Raw genomic sequence first — 27,413 nt, 5'->3', positions numbered from 1 at the left:
CTCTGTTTCTTTCTCAATCCTTAAATCTCATTGGTCCCATCATTGACTAAGGTTGCAGGTGCTTCGCTACCCTAACACTTATCAGCTGGTACTTCCTTCAAGTTACAGTACAAGAAAACTTCGAGCCAAAGGATGAAAGGAGCAGTCTAACTAGCAGCGTGCACTGCGAGATACCCAACTCAAGCAAGATCTAGCTCATTATGTGCAGTTTTTAAAAGTTTATTTAGAGATACAGTACTGAAACAGGCCCTTCGGCCCACCAAGTCTGTGAAGACCATCAACCACCCATTTATACTAATCCTACATTAATCCCATATTCCTACCACATCCCCACCTGTCCCTATATTTCCCTACCACCTACCTATACTAGGGGCAATTTACAATGGCCAATTTACTTACCAACCTGTAAGTCTTTGGCTGTGGGAGGAAACTGGAGCACCTGGCGAAAACCCACGCTGTCACAGGGAAAACTTGCAAACTCCGCACAGACAGTACCCAGAATTGAACCCAGGTCGCTGGAGCTGTGAGGCTGCGGTGCTAACCACTGCGCCATTGTGCCACCCCAGTGTTCAGAATTGCACAGCATATATAAAGATAACTTATTCCTTGTACTGTATTCGGGTTTATTCTTTATTTCTCCAAATCATTTAAAAACTTGCTGGAGAAAGAATTTTAAATATCTTTCAGATACAATTTTATGTGTAAATTATGATCAAATTCTCCCTGTGCCTGCGTGGGTTTTCACCGGGTGCTCCGGTTTCCTCCCACAGCCAAAGACCTGCAGGTTGGTAGGTAAATTGGCCATTATAAATTTCCCCTAGTATAGGTAGGTGGTAGGGAAATATAGGGACAGGTGGGGATGTGGTAGGAATATGGGATTAGTGTAGGATTAGTATAAATGGGTGGTTGATGGTCGGCACAGACTCGGTGGGCCAAAGTGCCTGTTTCAGTGCTGTATCTCTAAATAAAATAAAATGTTTCATACTTAATTTTAAAGAGGAATGATTTACAGCACCTGACCTTTTAACAATTAAAATTCCCAAAACAATTATTGTTTATTAAAAAGGGTTAGTTATGAAGCAGTGCTACCTGTACCAAAAGTGAAGTGCCATAAATATCTATAAATAACAAAAGGCAAGAAGAGCCAAAAAAATCTTTTTAACTTTTTATTTACTCACTTTTAGCTAAATGTTATGAGTCTTAGAATTTTCACTTCCTCATGACTGTTATTTATGCCAGGTTTGTTGCTTCATACAAAGTATATGTTTACCAAGCCAACCTTGTCTTTATAGTTCAGAGAGGGAGAGAACATAATAATGCACATGCAGTGCATAAAGAAAAATTTATTTTCCCAAATCATCATCAAAAATATGTTTCTGTATCAATGGGGATCTCTTCCCAACATCTTTCCTAAGTATTTCACTGCTGATCAGAATCTGAGCGAAGGTGGTGTTATTCCAGCCAACATTAGCAGGTCTTGGAACATGATGTACATCCTGTCTGGAGAAATGTGCAGGTGCTTGTTGATTTGGAGTAAGGTTTTTTTCTGCTTGCCGCCTACTTTCGCAGTACGGCACCCTCCCCCTTGGAACGGTGCAACCTTTAATTTCACCATGAGCAAAGACTTGGGCATTCGTTAGTATAGAATAGAATTTTGAGATTCATCTATTAAACTAAAAGTTTCACAGTGTTACATAATACAAATTTCTGTTCCACCTTCATAAAGTAAGCATTGAAAAAGAAAGTCACTATGACCTCTGGTTGATCGAAGACTCTGCTACGTGCTGTCACAATTACAACTTGGATCCTTAAAGGGACACACAAACGTACGCATAGTTGTGTTTAAGCAGAATATTACATTTTGTGTTGTGTCTTTCTGTCCTTATGGAACCACATATTTCTTAACCTACTGAAAGTAGTAGGTACCTTTAACACAGGCTAACTGATAAAGAAAGTGCACAGGCGGCAAATTGTTGAATGTTGGATATTTAATTCATGCTTCCATTGCACTCACTTGCCAAATGTTCTTTTTGGTTATGGATTTAAGCAAGACCTGTACTACCTAAATCTAATGGGGATACTATTGCCCAAAACTATTCTTGAAGCAACCTTAACGATATGGCGTGACTGAGATCATAAAGATTTTTGCCAACAATAGCATACAAGCTATTTTTCCTTTCAGAAATTCCGCATCATGTTGTCTTTATCCTGCACTTTGTGAATATTGTTTTCAGTGTAACACTACCATAAAAGTTCACATGTATTTGATGAAAAAATCACCAGTAGCAAATTAATGCTTAATGCAGTGAGCAGAATTTCTGAAGTGGGCAACTTACAGCTACCAGGAAAAGAAGCTTAATAGTTTCCATCTTCGCTGGCTCCAGCACATTATGGATATATCCTGGCAGGAAAAAATATCACAAATGCGGCAGTGTTCTCAAAGGCAGAGCTCCCAAGTGTGTTAGCACTAATCAAACAAAGGTAGCTTCGGTGGATCTGACATGTCCATAGGATGGAAGATGGTTGCATACCCGAGGACCTTCTGTATGGTGAGGTAGCCAGGGCCAGGCGACCAGTGGGGCCCCCAAAGCTCCGCTTCAAGGATGCTTGCAAGCCTGACATGGAGGCCCTAAATGTTGACTGTTGCACCTGGGAGTCAATAACTGGTGAAAGAGGGAAACGGTGACAAATCCTACGGACTGGTATGCACTACCACAAAGACCAGTTGCTACAACTGCTTTGCTACAGGCTCCAACATCAAAACCAACAACTGACAGCATCACTTGGCAGCTTCACTTGCAGCACTTGTGACAGAACCTGCCTTTCAAGGATAGGCCTTCACAGCCATCAACAAATGTGCACCAAGAGGAGACACTCCACCTTAATGGATTGTTTACAGCATGTCCATCATTTTTTATAGCTGGAAAGATGCCAACCAACTTTCTTTTTTAAGTTTGTCTTTAGAAAAAAAAAAGAACTGGCATTGAAATTATGCCTTTCATGATCCCAAAGTGCTTCATAACCAATGGAGTATTTTTGAAGTGTAGCCACTGTTGTAATATGGGGAAACATGGCAGCCAACTTGTGAACTGTTGTAGAAAACATCTCTTGGGGTTCATGACATCACTGTTCCCCTTGAATTCACATTACTGTCTTGCAGGCTACTCGGAGGTGTTTCATATCCTCCATGCCGTCAACTTATGTCAACAGGTAGATGTATTTAACCTGCCAGGTTCGTTGTTATGAAAATAAAATTCTAAATTTTCAAGTATGATTTGTAGTATTAAGTCTGAGGAATTTGCCAAGTACACATTTTAAATTAATGGATAAAATGAAATCTCTTGTTTTCAAAGCAGGCTTAAGATGCTTATTGGAAGTGATAGTTTTGACTGATTTAAGGAGCACATAAAGCCAGGCAAACAGCACATCTGTCATTTTATGCCTGATTATTTAATAAGACTAGTAGATCACGCATGGCTTTGCTCACATGGAAAAATACATAAAATGTACCTCTCTTTCTGTAACTGCCTCTGTGCTTATCTCTCACTTTCTCATTCATTCTATTCCACTCTGCCTTTCTGGTACTGTTCTTTTGTTGCATTCTTTCTCACTGTATGTCTTGTGTTTGTCATCACTGTCCCCATTGTCTGTGCTTGTCTATTACTCTTTTTGGTGGAATTGGTCTTGGGCAATAGCATATCAGCAACTCATTTAATATCCTGCCTGATCGTCTTTTCCATTGGCTTCAAGGAAGTAAGGGAATGCGGCTGTCAGTTTGTGCAGAGCAAGGCTCCACAAACAGCAATGAATGAACTGACCAGATAATATGCTTTTGGTGCTATTGGCTGAGGGATAAATGTTGGCCAGGACACTGGGAGGACTTTAAATAGTTCCGATGGATCTTTTATGCAGATCTGAGAGGACAGACAGAACCTCGGTTTCACACAAAATAACCAATCGCACATGACAGAGATGACACTGAGATCTGTATGATGAATATTGGTACCATATGTTTCAGTAAGATCAAGTTGTAGCTAGACCGTTGTATTGTGAGTTAAAAATGGAGCTCTGTTAATTGCTCCTGGAGGAATTTCTTTTGCCTTTATTTTGGGACTGAATTTCAAGCAATACTTGATATGGCTAGAGAATGGTTGTTAGCTCAAGGAGAGGCATCTCACCTATGTTTGCCTGTAAACCTATTTATTGTCTATATACAAAACCTAATCAGGTCAAGGTCATCTGGTAAGTACATCCACATTGCAAAATGTTAATGTGGGCATACTTAGATTTGAGAAGAAACTGAACTTGTTGACTGTGATTGAAACACTCATTAAAGATCTTTAAAGAGACATTAAAAATTTCAAAAAGCTTTGTATCAAACCTGACTGAGTGAACATTGCTGGTCAGTAATGGGGCTGTTATTCATAAACTAGTTGATAGAAATAATATAATCAATGATCTGTTGCAGGAGGGAGAGCTATAGATTCTTGGCACATTGGGACCAGTTCCGGAGAAGGTGGGACCTTACAGGCCGGATCGGTTGCAGCTCAACATGGCTGAGACCAATGTCCTTGTGGGGTGGTTTTCCAGTGCTATTGGGGAGTGTTTAAACTAACTTGGCAGTGGGTGGCAATGAGGATGTAACATTAGAAAGGAGAAACAAGGTGCATAAATGATTGGGAGAGACAGATAGCACTAGAGTAAGAAATAGTAAGGCATTAGGTGGGGTTCGTAAGAGGAAATGCAGTAAGATCTAAATTAGGTTTACAGTGTAAAAGAACAGAGTGTAGTAAATAAGGTTGGTGAGCTGCAGGTACAGTTAGCCACGTGGGACTATGATGTTGCAGTGATAATGGAGACTTGGCTCAAAAAAGAGGAGGACTGGAGTACTAAATATTCCTGGATGCATGGTGTTCAGTAAAATCAGGGAAGGAAAAATAGGAGGACGGGTGGCAGAATTGATTAAGGAGAACATTACAGTGCTTGAGAGTGAGGATGTTCTAGAAGGGTCGCGACAGAATCTCTTTGGTTCGAGCTAAGAAACAGTAGAGGTATCATTGCACTACTGGGTATATTATATAGGCCACCAACTAGTGGGAAAGGTATAGAGGAAAAAAATTGCGAGGAAATTATGGAGGGATGCAAAGATGTAATGTATTTATAATGGGGGACTTTAATTACCCTAATCTACACTGGGGATAGTAATAGTGTAAAGAGCAGAGAGGGGAAAGAGTTTCTGATGTGTGCTCAGTAGAATTTTCTAGATCCGTATGTTTCCGGCCCAACGAAGAAGGAGGCATTGCTGTTTCTGACAAATGAGGTGGATTAATTGGATAAAGGGGCAGTAGGGGAACATTTCGGGGACAGTGATCACAGTATCATAAGCTGTAGGTTGGCTATGGAAAAGGACGAGGAGCAATCCAGAGTAAAAATAATTAAGTGGGAGAGGGCCAATTTCAGTGGAGTGAGAACAGATCTGGCCCAGGTAAATTGGTATCAAAGATTGGCAGGCAAAACTGCAATGGAATAATGGTCTGCCTTTAAAGAGGAGATGGTTCGGGTATAGTCGAGGTACATTCCCATAAGGGGGAAAGGTAGGACAAAGCCAGAGCTCCCTGAATGATGCAAGCGAGAGTAAGATGAAGGAGAAAAAGTGTGCCTGTGACATGTCAGGTTGACAATACAAGTGAGAACCACACAATATGGAAAGTTCAGCGGGAAAGTGAACAAACTAATAAGAGAAGCAAAGAGAGTATGAGAAGAGACTGGCAACTTAACATAAAAGGGAATCCAAAAGTCTTTTATAGGCATATAAGTAGAAAAATGGTAGTAAAAGGAGGACTGGAGCCGATTATGGACCAAAAAAAGGAATTTCTGCATATTAAACTCCAGAATGCTTGTTACGGAAGGATAATACTGGAGCCTATCTTTACTCAGTTTCACACTTATTGTACAGAGTAAAAGCATTACAGATGCTCCTCACTCAAAATCCTCCACCAGTCTCAGTAAGTGTCTGCTTATAAGTGCTCAAGTAAGACCCCAGTTAACACCCTCCCACCTGCATATAATCAAACAATTGATTCACAATTAACAGATTAACACTGCATGGAGTCAGAGGACGTGGCCATCACTGAATGGCTCGGTCGCACCACTACTAACCGAACTGGCCGAGTCCTGAAGGACAAATCTGCCAGACTGAGCCTGTGGCAGGTGGTGAGGGAACCGACAAGAGGCAAAAACCTGCTTGACCCTCATCCTCACCAATCTGCCTGTCCATGACAGTATTGGTAGGAGTGACCACCGTACAGTCCTTGAGGAGACAAAGTCCCATCTTCACACTGAGGATGCCATCCATCATGTGTGGCACTACCATCGTGCTAAATGGGATAGACTCAGAACAGATCTAGCAGCTCAAAACTGGGCATCCATGAGACACTGTGGGCCATGACCAGCAGCAGAATTGTATTCAACCACAATCTGTAACCTCATGGCCCGGCATATCCCCCACTTGACCATTGCCATCAAGCTGGGGGATCAACCCTAGTTCAATGAAGACTGCAGGAGGGCATGCCAGGAACAGCACCAGGCATACCTAAAAATGAGGTACCAACCTGAAACTACAGCACAGGACTACATGCATGCTAATCAGCAGAAGCAGCATCCCATAACCAACAGATCTTAGTTCTGCAGCCCTGCAATATCCGTCATGAATGGTGGCAGACAATTAAACAACTTATGGGAGGAGGAGGCTGCAGGTACATCCCCATCCTCAATGATGGAGGAGCTCAGCATGTTAGTGCAAAAGCCAAGGCTGAAACATTTGCAGCAATCTTCAGCCAAAAGTGTTGAGTGGATGATCAATCTCTGCCTCCTCTTGAGGTCCTCAGCATCACAGATGCCAGTCTTCAGCCAATTTGATTCACTCCATATGATATCAAGAAATGGCTGAAGGCACTGGATAGAGCAAAGCCTATGGGCCCTGACAACATCCCAGGAGTAGTACTGAAGACTTTGCTCCAGAACTAGTTGCACCCCTTGCCAAGCTATTCCGGTACAGCAACATCATTGCCATTTACCAGACAATGTGGAAAATTGCCAGGTATGTCCTGTCCACAAAAAGATGGAAAAATCCAATCTGGCCAATTACTGCACCATCAGTCTACTCTCGATCATCAGTAAAGTGATGGAAGTTGTCGTTGACAGTGCTATCAAGTATCACACAGCAATAACCTGCTCACCAATGAGTTCTTCCAGGGCCACTCAGCTCCAGCCTGATCACATCCTTGGTCATAACATTGGACAAACGAGTTGAGTTCCAGAGATGAGGCTAGGGTGACTGCCCTCAACTTCAAGGCAGCATTTGACCAAGTGTGGCATCAAGGAGCCCTAGCAAAACTGGAGTCAGTAGGAATCGGGAAAACTCTCCACTGGTTGGAGTCATATACCTAGCACAAAGGAAGATGATCGTGCTTGTTGGAGGCCAAACATCATACCCTGAGGACATCGCTGTCGGAGTACCTCAGGGTAGTGTCCGAGTCCCAACCATCTTCAGTTGCTTGATCAATGACCTTGCCTCCATCATACAGTCAGAAGTGTTGATGTTCACTGTTGATTGCACAGCATTAATATCATTCACAGATACTGAAGCAGTCCGTGTCCACATGCAGTAGACATTGACAACATTCAGACTTGGGCTAATAAGTGGCAAGTAACATTCATGCCACACAAGTGCCAGGCAATGAACATCTCAAAAAAGAGAGAATCTAACCATCTCCCTTGACATTTAATGGCATTAACATCACTGAATCCCCCACCATCCTGGGGGTTGCCATTGACCAGAAACTTAACTGGACCAGTCACATAAATGCTGTGCATACAAGAGCAGGTCAAAGGCTGAGAATACTGCGGCAAGTAACTCACCTCCTGACTCTCCACAGCCTGTCCACAATCTCCAAGGTGCAAGTCAGGAGTGTGATGGAATACTGTCCACTTGCCTGGATGAGTCCGGCTCCAACAACTCTCAAGAAGCTCAACACCATCCAGGACCAAGCAGCAACTCAACAAGGCTTCTTCAACAGCACCTTCCAAACCCGCAACCTCTCCCACCCAGAAGGACAAGGGCAGCAGATGCACGGGAACGCCACCGCCTGCAAGTTCCCTTCCAAGCCACAAATGATCCTGACCTGGAACTATATCACCGTTCATTATCACTGGGTCAAAATCCTCCCTAACAGCACTGTGGGTGTATCTACACCAGATGGACTGTACAGTTGAAGAAATCACCACCTTCTCGAGAGCAGTTTGAGATGGGCAGCAAATGTTTGCTTAGCCAGTGTCATTCACATCCTATGAAAATAATAATACAAGTTGTTGTGTAACGTAGATCCTACCGCTCCATGAAATAAAAAGTTAAAATGGCAATATCTTGCATAACTGGAAGCTCAACTTTCATGCAGCTTAAATCAATCTTCGTAACCTTCATTTGATGACTGTTCCCAAAAAAAATCATAACCACATGCTTAATGCATGCATAGGCAAGCCTGCACATCAGTGAACAAAATCAGGGACACTGCCATTTTTTTTAATACTATTATTTAGTAGAAGGCAGCGTGTTGAACTTCAGGTGATTAAATTCAGAGTGTGATGTGACGGCTTTGTGATTGGAAAGTAATCACATTTTTCATTCTATCCAAATATGATAAGATTTATATCATTTATTCTAAAAGATAGATACAATTATTTTTTCTTACAAAAAAATGAAAACTAAAAAACCTTGTCATTCTAATTTTCATTCATGGAATGAAGATGTTTTGTGATTAACAAATTGGCCCTGATACATTTGTGAGGGATTTCTGTTTTTAGATATTAATTCCTTCCTCAATAATGAGATACCATCCTTTATTTATATTCCATTCATACATATAGTGTAGTGACTGATTTAATGTAAGTGTCATATTAGTCAGGTAATTTCATAAAAATACTGTCTGCCACCAACCATCTCCAGCTATGTTCGTTGATGTTTTTAAGATCCCCTTATTTTTCAGTCATTTTTGTAAGCAACTGTCTGATGCCTTCCCCAAGTGACCATTATTCTTACGTTAAAGAGGAGGTAGATAGATTTTTTAAATATCGGGGAGTTGAGGGCTATGAGTAGCTGGAGTTGAGGTCTGGGGCAGATCAACCATGATCTTATTGTATGGTGGGGCAGGCTTGAGGGGCCGAATGGCCTGCTGCTGCTCCTATTTCTTATGTTCTTATGGGGTATATGTTAACTTAATGCAATAGTGGAAATTGGGTGATAGCAAATCACCAATGGAAATAAATATAAAACTGCGCTGCCCATTTAATAACAAAGTCAAAATCTTTGCCTGTGAGTCCAGCAAACTATTCTACCAAAGGAATATTCAAGTACAGTCTAATTGCCCTCATCCAACATGTATCTCTTGTCCAACATCTCCTGCTCGAAGACAATCAGGAGTAAGAAACCTGGCTGATTTTGTTTTCTCTTCCGGAATGAAGGATATCCAGGTATATTGTATTGTTCTTACCACTAGTCTGGCTCAACTAAGCTGATGCAGCATGTACTGTGGCATGAAACTTGGACCCAAATAGCTCCTCAAATGGCAAAATTCCAATCTTGGATGTGCCACTGTGGGAGGCATCAGAGAATTTGCACATCTTAGCACCCAGTGAAAGGGGCCTGGAAGCAGACAAGCAGCCTGACTTGTGACCACAATGTTGGTCTCTGTTGTGGGGACATTTGATCAGCAAGGGAATTTTTTTTTAAAGTGAGTGCAGGAATAAAATCAAATAAATGTTCAGAACCAGCACAGTTATGTACACCAAGGGTAAAACCTCTAATCAGAAAACCTGTTTTTTTCACTTTAGTGCAGAGATATTGATGTTGTTCTCAAAGGATTAATAAGGACTGGCAATAGAGTGAGGAATGTGATCTGGCTGCTCTTTGTTTAGGAGTCCAGCAGACTGGTTTTTAAAAAAAATACAAAGTGTGAACATCATTCCTTTTTGTTTAATAAAGAGGTTCACATAAATTCTGAAATATCTGTAGTAAAAAAAAAACTCTTCAGGGCAAGAAATTGAACTTGAAAAACGATAGCCATTTTCTCCAAAATTAATTACACAGGGCTACAGGATAGTGTGGGAAATTAGGTAATATTACTTAATAGTGTCCAAACCCTGTTTATTTTTCTTTCCACATTGACCTGAGTTGATCATCGTGGGGCCAGATCATGTTGATGCAACATTGGAAATACCATTGGTGTAATTTTCTTTTTTAGAGGGAACAGCTTCTCAGAGATGATATCACAGCCACAGTGATGGTCTGACACAGCAACTCTCTTTGCGTACAGATATACGGATGCTTAACCTCGACCCCAGTGGCTCTCAGCTGAAGTAGTTCTTTCTGACTTCAGATAATGTTGCTTAGAAAATTCTGGAAATGCATTTCGGTCGGGTCCGTTATCAATTGTTATCAAGTTTATATACCGTTCTGGTTAGAGACCTTGGGGTTGATTTTGCAAATTGCTGGCAAATCAATGCAATTGATTTATTGGCTGGTTTTTAGGCAGCCAATCCACAATACCAGATTTGCTCACAATGTAAAGTTGAAAATCTATCCCCCCCATTCCCCTTCATTCGAATTATTCCGAAGAAGTGTCTCAACCCGAATCATTAACCCATCTTTGCTCTCTCTGATGGCGATGTATCTGATGCGTCATTCCATTACTTTCTGTTGGCAGCATTTATTGTGGTTTTTAACTCTATATATTCTTAGGGTGGAAGTGAGCTAGTTTTTCATACAGCTTCTTTCTTCAATAAAAATAGCTGCATTATGCCCACAGAATTGTAGACTAAATGGGAGTATGTCCAGTGAATGTTGTGTAGTGACACTCACCTTTACTATTCATTTTTGTTCCTTAGAGTCTTTTTAGGTTGAATATTTGAAGTGAGGAAAACAGGCTGACTATTATAATGTGGGAAAATGGTACAGTGCAAGAGATCTGCTGTATTTACTTACTGGATTGCTAACAAGACTCCACTGGAGACCCTTAAATACTGATTATTTTAGAAATCATTGAGGGTGAACTTACATTTTTTGTATCCTAAGTTTATATCCTTTGATCAAAAGAAAAATGTTTTCTGTTTTGTGCATAAATGTGCCAAACAAAAAACCAACAGCCACTCCACTGGGATTGCCATTTCTCTTTGATTTTCATCACTGTTTTCACATTATACGTAGAAGCAAATAGATTTATAAAAGTGAACTGGGAATGAGATCGGGTGTGATTGCGGATGAGTGAGGGAATGAGATCAGTGTAAAGATCTGCTTGACTGCCATTTTATTTTTAACAGTGGCTGTCTTTAGCACCAAGAATAAAGGCATTCATTTTATGTGTGCTCATATATACAAAGTCAGAAACAAAGATAAAGCCTGCAGTATTTACATAGTATTGTTCTATATTCTGCAATAAAGTGTTCTAAAGGTACAGCAAATGCATGTAAGCCAGAACTGTACTCTTCAGGGAATTATATCAGATATAGTAGAATGCATTTCTGTAGACCATACTTTTTAAAATGTAGTTTAGGGCTAGATGCCAAAGATGTTGGAGCAATTTTAAGGTCAGCCAATTGTCTGTTTCAATATTTTGTCCTAACTTTTAGTTTCACATAAACCTGCACATTCTAGAAAGTAAACAGTCCAACATTCTTGCATAAGCATTCTTTTAGCACCTGCTTTTTATAATTTCAAAACACCCAGATTTATTTGGGCAGCATTTTAAATACCTTACATTTTTGATCTTTTTTTCACTGCACTGAAATGTACAATCAGCTACACAGGTTTCCAAAAGGTTGACCAAGGAGAGGAGTTAGCAGAGTATGCCCTGCAAATGGATGATAATTGCAGAAATTTACTCAATTATTCAAGTCCCAAATTTGTTAATGTGTGACTCTACCATTTTTGAAATTTGTGCGCCTTCAAATTGCGACTTCATTCAAAAGTATGAACACCGGATGTCAATCCTGTGTGTTGGGTGAAAGGGTCATGGAGGCAGATTCAATTGTGGCTTTCAAAAAAGTACTAGGAAAGTACTTGAAGGGAAAAAATTTGCAGGGCTTTGGGGAAAGGGCAGGGGAGTGGGACCAGCTGGATTGGTCTTGCAGAGAGCTGGCATGGACTCGACGAGCTGAATGGCCTCCTTCATTACTGTAACAATTGAATGATTCTATTTGTTTTCTGATTGAATGGTGCCAGCCACATGGAATTATCAGTCATCAAAAAGCTATAAGAAATTAAGCTAATTGTAAACATTTGAAAGTTATGATTTGACTAGGAAGCAGCCACAGGACAGTCTGAGGGGCCTTGTCCTGCAGAAGCCTGGACCTGGATTTAAAAGCAGTGCCTTCCTTCTGATTGATGGAAATTAGATGGATAAGGAATCAGAAGTCTTGAGGTCACTTTTTAAAAGAAAAGTCTGTGGGCAACAGCACTGGAGATAATTGATTCTATTTGAAAAGGACACTCAGGATGTTATGAGCCTTTGAGAAAAAACCTTTAGTTCAATTCTTTATATGAGAGGCAGCCAAAATGTGAGATCAAGGATTGTGCTATAATTGATGTGTGATGCCAGTCACAACTTTTACAAGCTCCCGAGCGCCATTGCAAAGTCCAGGTACTGTAGGTGGTTGCATTTATTGTGCCTGCAGCTATCATGAGATTACCTAAGTTGGTACTTACCTTATCCACATTTTGGTGTAGAGCATGGTTAGTTGAAAGTCAATACCAAAAATTACAGTATTGGCAGTTTGAAAGCGCTGTAAACAACGTGGCTTTTTAAAGAAATGCTAGCAATGTAATTGGTCAGATTTTCAAATAATACCAATCTAGGAGCAGCAATGAAATCAAAGGGAGCAGCCCAAAAACTACAGAATGAGTGAAACAAGAAATTTGAGTGGATTGAATGTCAGACGAATTTTAATGCAAATAATTGTAAAATGCTACACATAAGAAGGAAAAGTGGATGATACACATGAATGGAGTTGAAATAGCGAAGGATGAAGTTGAAAGCGACTTAGGAGCCTTAATATGTCCAACCAATGCAAAGCAGCAATCAACAAAGCCAATAGAATACAGTAAAATAGAAGGGAGAGGATGCAATAATCAAACTGTCCCACATCCTAGTCAAACCATACCTGAGTGTACTGTGTCCTTTTCTGATTACTGAGAAACAAAGGTGATGTTGATCGAGGTAATGTAGAGAAGAGTCATGAAGCTTATCCCTATTAAAAGGTATCTGAGTTATCAGGAAAGGTTGTAGAAACTTGAGTTTTTCAGCCTGGTCAGGAGACATCTTATAGAACCATAGAATGATACAGACAGAAGGAGGCTATTCAGCCCTTCATGGTTGTGCTGATCCTTTGCCGGAGCTATCCAATTTATCCTATCCAATTAATCTCACTATCCTGCTCAAATATTGATCTAATTCTATTTTAAATGTTACCATTGAATCTGCTTCCACCCCTCTTTCAGCCAATAATTCCAACAACTTGCTATTCTCTGTCCTCTTGCTCTGTGTCCTAGGTCCTCTGGTTACCAACCCTTCTGCCACTGCAAACAGTTTCTCCTTATTTGACCAAAACCATTCATGATTTTGAACATCTCTATCAAACCTCCTCTTAACCTTCTCTGCTTTAAGGAGAACAACCCAGCTTCTCCAGTCTCTCCACATAACTGAAGTCCCTCAACCCTGGTACCCTTGTAGTAAATCTCCTTTTCTGCACCTTCTCCAAGGCCTTGACATCCTTCCAAAATCGTGGTACCCAGAATTGAACACAATACTTCAACTGAAGCTGAACCATTGATTTATAACAGTTTAGCTTTTGTACTCTGCGTTTCTTAATGAATGACAAGGATCCCAAATGCTGTTTTTACAGCTTTCTCAACTTGTCCAGCTATCTTCAAAGATCTGTATACATACACCCCCCGGTCTCTCTGTTCCTGTATCATTTCGATCATATTGCCTTTCCTGATTCTTCCTGTCACAATGTATTGCTTTACATTTCTATGAATTAAATTTCATCTGCCATGGGTCTACCTGTTTCACTAGTCTATTTTTGTCATCCTGACGTCTGTTACTATCCTTCTCATTGTTTACTTTATTTCCAAGTTTTGTATCATCTGCAAACTTTGAAATTATGCCTTGTCTGTCCAATTCCAGGTCATTCATATATATCAAAAAGAGTCTTCGTCCTAAGTGCTGACCCTTGAGGAACACCGCTGTATGCTTCCTTCCGGTCGGATAAACAATCGTTCACCACTACTTTCTGCTTTCTGTCTCATAGCTACTTTTGTATCCATGCTGTCACCGTCCCTTCAATGCCATGGGCTTTAATTTTGCTAATAAAACTATTATGTGGTACTTTGTCAAACTCCTTTGAAAGTCCGAATACACATCAACCGCCTTATTCTCATCAACCCTCTCTGTTCGCGATCGAGTTGATCAAACACGATTAATCTTTAACAAATTTGTGCTGACTTTTGTTTATTAGCCCATATTTTATCAAATGTCAATTAATTTTGTCCCAGATTATTGTCTCTAAATTTTTCCCACGTACCAACGTTTGGAAACATTGTGCACTGTCCGGGGTTGAATCCAAGTCACAAGATGAGAATCTTACAATTACAGGAGCAGCACTAATGGAGATGTATGATAGTAAATGGTGGAGTGAAGTGTAATCGGAAATATTATTTTAAATTATATGTTGGGAGTATTTCGCTCCCAGAGTCACGAGTTACCTAACAGCTCGTGGCCTTTTCCTGCTGAGTCGCACATGAGAAGAAGGTTCAAGCTGGTAACAATGTAAATTTTAAGGTTGATATCAGGAAGTCCTTCACACGAACAGTGTTCAACACATGGAATGGACTTCTGCACAAAATGATAGAAGAGGAAATTCAATGTGGACAATGTCGGGTCTTTGTGGGTAGAGAATTAAGATGGGCCGAATTGCCGGTCTTCTGCTGAACCATGCTGGGACCAGTGTTCTGGCAAGTCATATAACTAGAGAAGTAGAGAGGGCTTTAAACTAAATAGTGGGGTGGAGGGGTCAGGCGAGAGGAGATGTGGTAGATTAAAGGGAAAGGACAAGGCAATAGTGCAGTGTTGCGATACGGGTAATGAAAAGAAGTGTGTGGCAGGAAGGGACAGAGCGTACAAACTTAAGAGTGGACCAGCAGATAAGGCCAAAGTTTGCAAAAATTGGAAAAAGACAGAACTGAAGGCTCTGTATTTGAATGTGTGCAGCATTCGTAACAAAACAGATGAATTGTTAGTAGAGATAGAAATAAATATGTTTGACCTGATAACCATTACAGAGACAAAGGGCTGAATTTTACAGATCCCTTCACATCGGGTGGGGGTGGGTGGTGCCGGAAAATGCCTCCGGGAGAGGGCCATCATGCACCCCGATGCCGTCAGGGCCCAGTCCGATATTGCTGGTGGCAGCGACTGGACTGCCATTACCATATGTAAATAAATTTAAGTCAGTGCATTAAGTACCTTTACGTCCTCACTGTCTGTCCTGGTCCAATATTTGTGCCGGTGGCTGGCATTCCCGGGCCTTTGGATCCTCATCTGGGGAACCGAGGAATAACACTGGTGGGGACAGGGGAGCAGGTAGGTTTCTCAGTGCAGCGGAGGAGCAGGGTCAAACTAATATCCCTGATGGTCATAAGGGTTTTAGTGTAAAAGTTATGTACTTTGGTGGGGTTGGGGGGAAGGTCAGGTGGGCAAGGGAAATGTTTTTGGGGGGAGAGGGCGAGAAATTAATTTAATTGTTAATGGGGGGCTGGGAGAGAGGCAGAATAAATGAATTTAAATTTTTGAATTAAATTTTCCTTTATGTATTTAAATTGAAAGCTAGGGCTCGAAGCCCTTTATAAATGGCATCAGCGCCTGCGCACAGGCAGCTGACGCCATTGCCGTGGACGAACAGCCCGCCCCCTCCATGTCATTTAAATGAACAGCTGCACTGAACATCGCGGTGGCTCCGTGTCATGCAGCCCGCGTGGGCGGACCGCCATTGTTTTCACCCGCTGCCAATTTCAGCCCATAGGGGGGCATTTTATGCTCTCCCCCACTACAGGTTTGGAGGCGGGGAGAGCATATAATCAGGTAAATGGCCTTCCTGCCCTGCTGCCCGTTGAGGCCCTTAAGTGGGCAGTTAATGCCCAGTTGAGGGCCTCACCCTACCGCTGCTGCAATTAGCCAGGCAGTGAGCAGGCCTGTCGCTGCACGGGAAGCACGGCAAGAAAAGCCGTGCTGGTTGCTTGCCAGCTCAATGGGGATGTCCCTTATGAAAAGGCACTTAGTGCCTGAACGAGGAACCCGGCATTGGGAGTGGGGGGCCCGATGAGAGCCAACCCCCTGCCCTTGCTACTGACCACCCCCCCCCCCCCCAACCCGTCACCCCCGCGACCCCCACATCGTGAGCCACCTCCTGCCCTGACCTACCTGTGGCCTGTGTCCAGCGCCATTCCTAGGCCTCGGATGGGTCCTCAGCTGTGGCGCTGCTCAGTTGAAGATCTGCTGGTCTCTGATTGGCCGGCAGCTCCCACAGGGCGGGACTTCCGTCACCATGGTTCTTGATCCTGTGGAAGGCCTGCTGCTATCCAGTTAAGTGCCTAAGTAGCACTTGATTCAGTGGGCCTCCCACAGAAGAGGGAACATGGGTTTCTCGGTGTCGCTTTTGCCAGGGGTCGAGACCCCCGTTTCCCCGATAATATTCTGGCCGTGGTTACAAGGTGACCATGGCTGGGACCTGAATATTCAAGGGTATTTGACATTTCAGAAGGACAGGAAGTGGGGAAAAGGTGGTGGGGTAGCTCTGTTAATTAAGGATGACATTAGTACAGTGTTGAGGGATGACCTTAGTTCAAAAGATCAAGATGTCGAATCAGTTTGGGTAGAGATAAGAAATAGAGAAGGAAAGAAGTCACATGTGGCAGTAGTTTATAGATCCCCTGACAGTCGCTACACTGTAGGAGAGAGAATGCAGGAAGAAATAATAGGAACTTCTAAGAAAGGTACTACAATATCATGAGTGATTTTAATCTACATATAGATTGGACGAATCAGATTGGCAAAGGTAACCTGGAAGATGAGTTCGTAGAGTGTATTCAGGACAGTTTCTTAGAGCAGTACATTCTAGTGCCAACCAGGGAGTAGGCCTTCTAGACCTGGTAATGTACAATGAGACAGGATTAATTAATGACCTCATGGTAAAGGAGCCTCTAGGCAACAGTAATCACAACTTGATAGAATTTCACATTCAGTTTGATGGTGAGAAGTGTGGGTCTCGGACTAGTGTTTTAAGCTTAAATAAAGGCAATTACAAGGGTATGAAGACAGAGTTGGTCAAGGTGAAACTGGGAAATTAGGTTTAAAGATAGGACAGTAGAGAAGCAGTGGCAGACATTTAAGGAGCTATTTCATAACACGCAACAAAGATACATTCCAGTGGGAAAGAAAGACTGTCTGAGCAGACTGCACCTGCTCACTCAGGAAGTTAAAGATAGTATCAAATTGAAAGAAAACGTGTACAATTCTGCGAAAATTAGTAATAGACCAGAAGATTGGACAGATTTTAAAAACGAGCAAAGAATCACCAAATGAAATGAGAAAAATTAGAGTATGAGAAAGCTAGCTAGAAGTATAAAAACAGATAGTAAGAGTTTCTGCAAGTGTTTAAAAGGAAAAGAGTAACTCAAGTGATCATTGTTCCTCGAGAGAGTGAGTCTTGAGAATTAATAATGGGTAACAAGGAAATGGCAGAAGCATTGAACAGACATGTGTCGGTCTTCACTGTAGAAGACACAAAGAACATCTGAAAGATACCTGAGAAGCAACAGGTAAAAGGGAGGGAGGAACTTAAACAATCACAATCACCAGGGAAAAGGAACTGGGAAAACTATTAGAAGTAAAGGCTGACAAGTCCCCAGGACCTGATAACTTGCATCCTAGGGTCTTAAAAGAAGTGACTGCAGAGATAGTAGATGTATTAGTTGTGGACTTCCAAAATTCCTTAGATTCTAGAAAGGTTCCAGCAGATTGGAAAATAGCTAATGTTACATCTGTATTCAAGAAAGGAGGGAGACAGAAAGCAGGAAACTATAGGCCAGTTAACCTAACATCTGTCATAGGGAAAATGCTAGAATCCATTATTAAGGAGGTTAGAGTAGGACATTTAGAAAATCAAAATGCGATCAGACAGAGCCAACATGATTTTGTGAAAGGGAAATTGTGTTTGACTTATTTATTAGAGTTCTTTGAGGAAGTAACAAGCAAGGTGGATAAAGGGGAGCCTGTAGATGTGGTGTACTTGGATTTCCAAAAGGCATACAATAAGGTGCCACATCAAATGTTACTACACAGGATAAGAGTTAATGGTGTCGGGGGTAACTTGGATATAGGATTGATTAGTTAACAGGAAGCAGAAAGTAGGGATAAATGGATCATTTGCTGGTTGGCAGAATGTGACTAGTGGAGTGCCACAGGAATCAGTGCTGGGGCCTCAACTATTTACAATCTACGTAAATGACTTGGATGAAGGAACCAAATGCATAGTAGCTAAATTTGCAGATGACATAAAGATAGGTAGGAATCTAAGTGGTCAAAGACATAAAGAGTCTACAAAGGGATATAGATAGGTTAAGTGACTGGGCAAAAAATTGACAAATGGAGTACAATGTTGGAAAATGTGAACTTGTCCACTTTGGCAGGATGAATAGAAATCAGAATATTATTTAAATAGAGAGAGACTGCACAACTCTACAGTACAGAGGGATCTGGGTGACCTGCTACATGAATCACAAAACGTTAGTATGCAGGTACAGCAAGTGATTAGGAAGGCAAATGGAATGTTGTCATTTATTGCAAGGGTAATGGAATATAAAAGTAGAGAAGTTTTGCTACAGCTGTTGAGGGCCTTAGTGAAACCACATAAGGACATAGGAGCAGGAGTAGGCCATTCAGGTGTTCGAGCTTGCTCCGCCATTCTAGATCATGGCTGATTGTCTACCTCAACGCCATATTCCCACACTATCCCCATATCCCTTAATGTCATTAGCAACTAGAAGTCTATCGATCTCTGTCTTGAATCTACTCAGTGACTGAGCTTCCATCACTCTCTGAGACAGAGAATTCCAAAACTTCACCACCCCCTGAGTTAAGAAGTTCCTGCTCACCTCAGTCCTAAATGGCTTGCCCTTATTCTGAGATTGTGTCCCCTGGTTCTAGACCCCACAGCCAGGGGAAACATCCTTTCTGCATCTACCCTGTCTAGCCCTTTAAAAATGTTGTAAGTTTCTATGAGATCACCTCCCACTCTTCTAAACTCCAGAGAATACAGGCCCAGTCTCCACAGTCTCTCCTGATAGGACAATTCGACCATCCCAGGAATCAGTCTGGTGAACCTCCATTGCACTTCCTCTATGGCAAGTGGACCAGAACTGCACACAACATTCCAGGTACGGCCTCACCAATACTCTATACAATTGAAGCAAGACTTATTTGTTCCTGTACTCAAATCATCTTGCAATAAAGGCTAATATACCATTTGCCTTCCTAATTGCTTGCTGCACCTGCATGTTAGCTTTCAGTGACTTATGAATAAGGACACCCAGGTCCCTTTGGACATCAACACTTTCCAATCTCTCACCATTTAAGAAATACTCCACCTCCGTTCCTCCTACCAAATTTGGATAACCTCACACTTGTCCACATTATATTCCATCTGCCATGTTCTTGCCCACTCACTCAGCCTCTCCAAATCCCATTGAAGCCTTTTTGCATCCTTCCCACGACTCACATTCCCATCAAGTTTTGTGTCATCCACAAACCTGGAAATATTACAATTGGTCCCCACATCCAAATCGTTGATATAGATTGTGAACAGCTGGGGCCCAAGCATTGATCCATGCAGTACCCCATTGGTCACAGCCTGCCATCTCTACATATCTGGAGTATTGTGCACAGTTTTGAGCTCCTTTCTTAAGAAAGGATAAAATTGCATTAGAAGCAGTTCAGAGCAGGTCCACTCGACTGAGTCCTGATTTCTGGGATGAAGGGGTCACATTATGTGAAAAGACTGAGCAGGTTGGGTCTGTATCCGTTGGAGTTTAGAAGAATGAGAGATAATCTTATTGAAACATATAGGATCCTGAGGGGACTTGACAGGGTGGATGCTGGAAGGATGTTTCCACTTTTGGGCGAGACTAAAACAGTTTAAAAACAAGGAGTCTCCCATTTAAGATGGAGGTGAGGAGAAATTTTTTTTTCTGAGAATTAATCTGTGGAATTCGCTTCCTCAGAGAGCAGTGGAGGCTGGATCATTGAATATATTCAAGTCTGAGTCAGATAGATTCTTGATAGACAACGGAGTCAAGTTTTATGGGGGGCCGGACAAGAAAGTGGACTTGAGGCCACATTCAGATCAGTTATAATCTTATCAAATTGCAGAGCAGGCTTGAGGGGCCAAATGGACAACTCCTGTTCTTAATTAATATGTTTGCATTGTTACAGCAATGTGTTTTGTTGAATGACGATTTTCTTTAATCTACGACTGGAGATCTGAATTTATAAATTTTTTAAAAAGACATTTTTAAAAAGTCCAGCTAAAAGGATGACTTTACTGGCAGCTTAAGATGGCTACCTAATTTGCAACACTGTATCCTACATGGCAATGCTCTTGAGGAGGGTGACGAAATGTCTGTTCATATCCCAGCAAGAACGAAGACCTAGGAAGGGACTACCTGTTTTCTTTTGGCAAGAGAGAACTACTGCTAACTGCTATGTTTGACTGAGTGACTGTCATGTGACTAGCCCCTCCCCACCTGTGGTTTTAAGCTTGTCTTTCTGCAGCAGAGAGAGGAGAAGCAACTGGACTCTGGCACGTGCAGACCCAAGTGGGGGTCTCTCTCTCTTCATTCCATCTTGAAAGCTTTCAAATCCTGCTTGTTGACTGACCACCATTGCATACTACAATCAGAAACCCCATTGGAGGAAATCATCCGAGGAAATCATCCGCATCGCTGTCTCCAAGAGACTAACGGAACCAGTCATCTACCTCTTCAAACTAAAAGCCTCGGGACCACCAAATTCAGCTAGAAGCCAGCCGAATCACCAACCCCACAGACTGTATACCCCTTTTGTCTATGGACTCTAACTCAACCAATCTACCTTTCCCCATTTGTAACCTATTTGTGTGTGTGTAAACCTCTAGAGTGTGCATGAGAGTGAAAGTTGGTGCGTTATTTATTATTTTATTTGGTTGGTTTAGATACAATAAAGTTAACCTTTTTCTTTGTTTACTCAAGAAAACCTGTCCAATTGGTTCTTGTTATGATCATAGAAAGTAAATAATCAAACACCTACTGAATTGGCCAGTGCATCCACTTTAAGAAAGAATTAAACCTGTTGTGGTCATACAAGGAGAGGGAAAAGAGGGAAGCCATTCGACTCCTCCTCACATGACTGTAACAGTATACGTAAACATACGAACATACGAATTAGGAGCAGGAGTAGGCCACTCGGCCCTTCGAGCCTGCTCCGCCATTCAATAAGTTCATGGCTGGACGCACGCCGAGATAAACATCAATTGCTGCTGGAGGACCATCAATTCGGTGAAAGACGCTTTTTGGTGTGCCCGAAACTTGCTGGCCTTCCAGCGCAAAGAGTTGTCCACGACCAAATGTTGCAGACTGGCACATTCCAAGGTCCAGGACTACATGCTGAGGGACGCACTAAAGCTTGGGGCAGCCGCTGCAAAGACTCAATGGGGAAAGGCCACTGTGTAAGGTCCTCCTGCCATAGTGAACTGAGGGGCTGGACCCGTGGGAAACCCCTCGGGCTGTATACACCAAATATGGGTTTGCTGTAAAATGTACATGGCATACAAAATGGAATGGATGGGTTGTGAGGTAACTCCTGTATAGAAGAAAACTGATTTCCTTTGCACTTTTTGGAATGTCAACTTGGTGCTGTTTTTGAACTGTTTTGTAATGTATTTTTTTTTTACAGATTTTTATGAATAAAGTATATTTTGGGGGAAAAAAATTTCATGGCTGAACTGATTACTCCATATTTCCACCTACCCTCCGATAACCTTTCACCCCCTTGCTTATCAAGAATCTATCTACCTCTGCCTTAAAAATATTCAAAGACTCTGCTTCCACTGCCTTTTGAGGAAGAGAATTCCAAAGACTCACGACCCTCTGAGAGAAAAAATTTCTCCTCATCTCTGTCTTAAATGGGTGACCCCTTATTTTTAAACAGTGACCCCTAGTTCTAGATTCTCCCACAAGAGGAAACATCCTTTCCACATCCACCCTGTCAAGACCCCTCAGGATCTTATATGTTTCAATCAAGTCGCCTCTTATTCTTCTATGCCTTCCTCATCCATATTTATATTGTTAAAAAAGCCTAAGCTGTTTTTCAAACAATATTATACTGTTTTAAGCAAAGTAAATTTGGTGATTCACTGATCTCTGCAATTTTGTTTTATTTTCATTTTTTGGTAAATGAAATGAAATCTGATGTTTACACCAAGAACCTTAAATTGTTTGTCTCATTACAATACAGGACGTTACCAGAACATGACTGCATCTTCTTACAAGGCTGCTTCCGATAGCTTTGAACAAACTCCAGTCGAGCTCGTTCAACATGGTACAACTGGCAAAGTCCTTCTTCTCATCTGCAACTCAGCAGGAACAGGGCAGCAAGCTGTCAGGTAACTACTGAGTCTGGAAGAGAAATCCTTCAGTCAAAAAGTGTTCAAGAGTAAAAAGTGGGGTTTAATCATCTTGAATTTTCACCTACATATCTGCTAAAATTAACAATGACAGGAATTTCATCCCCTCTGTATTTAACTTATGAATCCTTCGAGTTCTAGAACTTTTCCTGGAGAAAGACCCTGACATGCTACATTGAGAGGGATGTACTATTTTTATCCATTCATTAAGCTAGCTGTCAAACTTAAAGCCCAGAGCAAACAGGCTTAATTTCTATCAGTTAGATTTCAGACATCTTTAAAGAAAATAGGATGCTTTTTGTCATTTTTTCTATATAAACATTGATCTTTAAAAAATTAAATCAACAAAAAAATTGTCAAAAGGTTATTATTTTTGATACAAACTGAGGAAAGCTGCTTTTAAAGCTGATAAAATAGGAAAGGTTCCCTGAAAATGTGGGCACATTAATGACAGATAATGAGGAGTTTCACTACTCAATGCAATGTATCTGTTCAATATTTTGTCTCCACATCCATCTCCTGGCAGAGATGAAGGTGAGATGTTCTTTCATGTTGCAGTGCATTTGCACACTGCAATACCTATACACAGTGTGGTCTGGTCAGTAGGCACTGATATTTTCACCCATTTTTAGCATTCAGTTTTCAAACATCTGCCGCAGGACAGTTGGACACAGCGAAACATATAGGGCTGGATTTTACCAGCTCCTCGATGTCGTGGATCGTGACGGGGAGGCCTGTAAAATGCTTGCAGGAGCGACCCGCCAAAACCCACGATGCCAAGAAGGCCCCGCCGCATATTACCGGCGGCGGCGAGGCCTCAGTGCAGCAACCCCCCCCCCCCCCCCACCGCTAGGCGGCGGGGCCTTCATTTTCATATATAAATTAATTAAAACAGAATGCAAATTGCCTTACCAACTCCCGGTGACTGTCCCACGGCGATTTTATGGCTGCCAGCCGCAACTTGCATGCCTTCGGAACTCCGTATGGAGTTCCGAGGCGAGACACTGGTGGGAATGGGGGAGGATTAAAATTATCAGGGCGGGGGGAGCGGGAAAAACAATATTCATTGGCTGTAGGGATGGTAGGAAGGAGTTGAAGGGCAAATGTGAGGTTGGGAGAAGGTTCGTGCTGGGACTAAAATACATTTCCATCAGATCAGACAATAAAAATACCATTGTTGGGGTTGGGAAAGGGCCCAAACCTGAAGGGCTTGAAGCCCTTTGAAAATAGTACCTGTGCAGTGGCGCCAGACGCTGTTGCTGGGGATGCATTGGGCAGTTGCTCTGCCCCCTCCATTTAAATAAGCATAATATCGCGGGGGCTCTGCGGCGGTGCTTCCGTGTCGGAAGGCCACCGACTTCAACACACGCCACTGTGGAATGCTGATAAAATTCAGCCCATAGTTAACAAGTTTCGAAGAAACTGCAGATACTGGACTGGATTTTATGTGCCCTCCTGAGGCGGTGTTGGAGGCGGGGTGGGGAGGTCCAAAGAATCGCAACGAGGGGGTGGAGGGCCGCCACTATCCCATCACCAAGTGATTTTGCCGAGGGTGGGATAGGCCAACGACGGCCTTCCTGTTCAGAAGCCAATTGAGGCCCTTAAGTGGCTGATTAACAGCCACTTCAGGGCCTCCTCCAGAAGCAGGAGTGTCTCTGCCACACAGGGAGGTGCCTTCTAAAAAAAGGTGCACTCCCTGCGGACTTGGGGAAGGGGCAATCTGTGGCCCATGGAGAACCCCCACCAGCAAAACCTCCAGCTCCATGGACACCTCTCCCCCACCTGGACTTCACATCCACAACCCCCGTCACCCACCTGGCGTTTGGTGTTCCAGCGCTGGGCTTGGGCCCAAGGCCTCTGCAGTGGCCAACGCTCCCGGTGGTGCTACCAATGCTGCTGAGCTGCTGGCCCTGTGATTGGCCAGCAGTTCTTGGAGGCGGAATTGACATCTTTAAAGGGCTTAAGGGGGATAGTCAACCACGATGCCGGCTCCTGATTGATATGCAACCTGTCTTGTGTGGATAGCGGATGAGCGTAGGACTAAACTCTACTGTGTTGACCAACGATTGATTAGCCTGTTGGGACTCATTGTCTAAGCTCACCATTTGGGCAGGTGCCGGAGGGTGCCTGGCATCTGAGGAACCACACCCACAGGAGAGAAAACCTATCAGGAAAAAAAAAGGAAGAAAGGAAAAAGAAAGAAGAAAGCCTTGCCGTTGAAGGTATACCAGTGCATGTGAAGGGTGCTTTATCACAGTATTTTTGTTGTTCTCTGATGAGTGTGTGATTTGCCGTTGCACATTGGGTAAAGTTATACTGGCAGAACTGAAAGGCTGTTTCTGTGGTCATTCTAGGAAGGCTGTGACAAATGTATTGCTGCAGGGAAGCAGAAGTAGTTTCTTCCGTCAGGAGCGCACAAAGTCTCTAAGACCATACAAGGTTATTTTATGTACATTAGCTTTGAAGAGTGAGATGAAACAAATTAGAGAAATTACTTTTTATTGCAACAAAGAAAGTTTATAACAATGCTTATACTAATGGCAATGAATTAAATTCTGTTTTTTTTGGAAGCACTCTCTGCTTGCAAGAATCTCATTGCAGGTTGATGATAGGCAGAGAGAGCTGCCTCCCAATTCTGAGTTGTGCCACTGAAGTTTGAAGTATTTAGACAAAAAAACCTGAAGTTTTATTTAAAACATGAAGGACCTTAAGTGATTTTATTGCATTGTGAACACTGCTGAGTAGGACATATGATCGGTGTTGGGAAAATGTAACATAGGAACATGAGTAACTACTCTTAGATTTCTTGAGCAAATTTGCTGTTGCATTTTCAGTAGCATAGAAAGTAGAATTCCCAGATTTGCCTTGTTTTTATAATTGAAGATTATAGGATAGGAGAAATTTGCAGAAATATAGGTTGTGTATCAGGTCGAGTTCGAGAGATTTCTTACAACCTGCACAGAGGTTGTCGGAAGCCACCATCCACTTTCATGCTTCCTCAATCTCGAAGGTGGTATGAGGCAATTAGGCTTTCTCATCTTTCAACACCGAACCAAAAATGTCGCATCCTCGTCTGCCAGTCCTACTGCTCCTATGAAGTGTGTTCCCAGTGGATATAACTTTTCAGGTGTACAGTTCCATTAAGCACACTTTGGATGGCCATGGTGGCTAACCTTGAGTAGCTCTGGGCCCTGAGGGCCAAGCTGCAGCCTGCAGTGTGAGCGGGTGCTGGCTGTGCAGCACTGACGAGCACTACTGGAATGGGTGGCAAGAGAGCAGGCATGCAGTGTCACCCTCAGAGATAAATTGACAGGTGCCACACTCGATTTACATGTGCAAAATGGGTTCCAAACATCCAATATAAGGGTGATGTGCATGCACGCACTGGTTGGATATTGTGAAGGCAGTGGGGCTGCTGGCGCCGGGTTAAAAAGGTAGGGGGAACCCCGCCTCGGCCTTTCTGTACCCTCCGGGCAGGATTCTCCGTTGTTCCAGAGGCAAAGATACTGGGGACCCAGCCTCCAAGAGCTGCCGGCCAACCACAGGGTCAGCAGCTCAACAGTATCAGCAGCGCCACTGGGACTGTTGGCCACTCCTGGTACTGCAGAAGTCTCAGCCCCAGGCCCAGTGCTGGAACCCTGTAAGTGAGGTCAGGCCAGGCCGTAAGGCCTCAGTGAAGGGGAGTGGCGGGGGGGATGGTCATAAAGTACAGGGGGAGGGGGGTCGTGGGAGGTGCATTGTGTCCCAACTGGTGCCCTCCTTGTGCCACAGATTTCCCACAGAAGAGGGCCCCCCCCCCCCCCCGCCAAGCCCACCGGCATGCTGGAGAACCTGTATGCCCCCCCCACCCCACCCCCTGTCCACTGGTTAAACCCCATCAGTGGGGAGGAAGAGGCCATTAAGTGGTTGTTAATAGTCCACTTAAGGGCCTCATTTGGCCTCTGGGCAGGAAGGCTGTTGTCGGCCTATCCTGGCCCCAGGAAAATCACGTAGCAATGTGACTGCGAAGGGCCCTGCACCCCCCTCCCCCGCTACCCGTCACACTCTATGGGCCCCTCCACCTCAGGGGAGCCCATAAAATCCCGCCCACTGTCTACCTTGTTGATTATGCTCGAAAAAGAGGTGCAAAGGGCCAACACCTGAAATAGGCGTTAGACCTTTAGCAACTATAAATAGAGGACCCAGTGCGATTTTGAGGCCCCTTTTCCAAAATTGAGCTGCCCTGAAGGCAGCCAGCCTCAGGCTCAGGCTGGTTGCACCCAGGAAAATGGTTGTGGTTGTTGGAGGTCAATTATCTGAGCTTCAGGACATCACTGCAGGAGTTCCTCAGGGTAGTGTCCTCAGCCCAACCATCTTCAGCTGCTTCATCAATGACCTTCCTTCAATCATAAGGTCAGAAGTGGGAATGTTCGATGATGATTGCACAATGTTCAGCACCATTCGTGACTCCTCAGATACCTGAAGCAGTCCATGTAGAAATGCAGCAAGACCTGGACAATATCCAGGCATGGGCTGATAAGTGGCAAGTAACATTCGCGCCACGCAAGTGCCAGGCATGACCATCTCAAACAAGAGAGAATCTAACATTG

The 27,413-nt window shown here is 42.9% G+C and overlaps 1 protein-coding gene and 1 long non-coding RNA gene across 2 annotated transcripts in view; one reads left to right on the top strand and one right to left on the bottom strand.

Annotated features, from left to right (window-relative positions):
* usp43a (ubiquitin specific peptidase 43a) overlaps window positions 1-27,413 on the top strand; it is a 485,387-nt gene that overhangs the window by 378,843 nt on the left and 79,131 nt on the right. Inside the window, exon 7 of the mRNA XM_068058066.1 lies at window positions 22,656-22,803. Coding sequence (XP_067914167.1) covers window positions 22,656-22,803 — 148 coding nt within the window. The remainder of the gene's footprint in view (window positions 1-22,655; window positions 22,804-27,413) is intronic.
* LOC137384275 (uncharacterized) overlaps window positions 22,641-27,413 on the bottom strand; it is a 117,154-nt gene continuing 112,381 nt past the window's right edge. The window contains exon 5 of the long non-coding RNA XR_010977556.1: window positions 22,641-22,816. This is a non-coding gene — a long non-coding RNA (uncharacterized lncRNA). The remainder of the gene's footprint in view (window positions 22,817-27,413) is intronic.

The sequence above is a fragment of the Heterodontus francisci genome, chromosome 26, assembly GCF_036365525.1.
Source record: "Heterodontus francisci isolate sHetFra1 chromosome 26, sHetFra1.hap1, whole genome shotgun sequence".
Taxonomy (NCBI): Eukaryota; Metazoa; Chordata; class Chondrichthyes; order Heterodontiformes; family Heterodontidae; genus Heterodontus; species Heterodontus francisci.
This window is presented reverse-complemented; position numbering and strand designations above follow the sequence as displayed.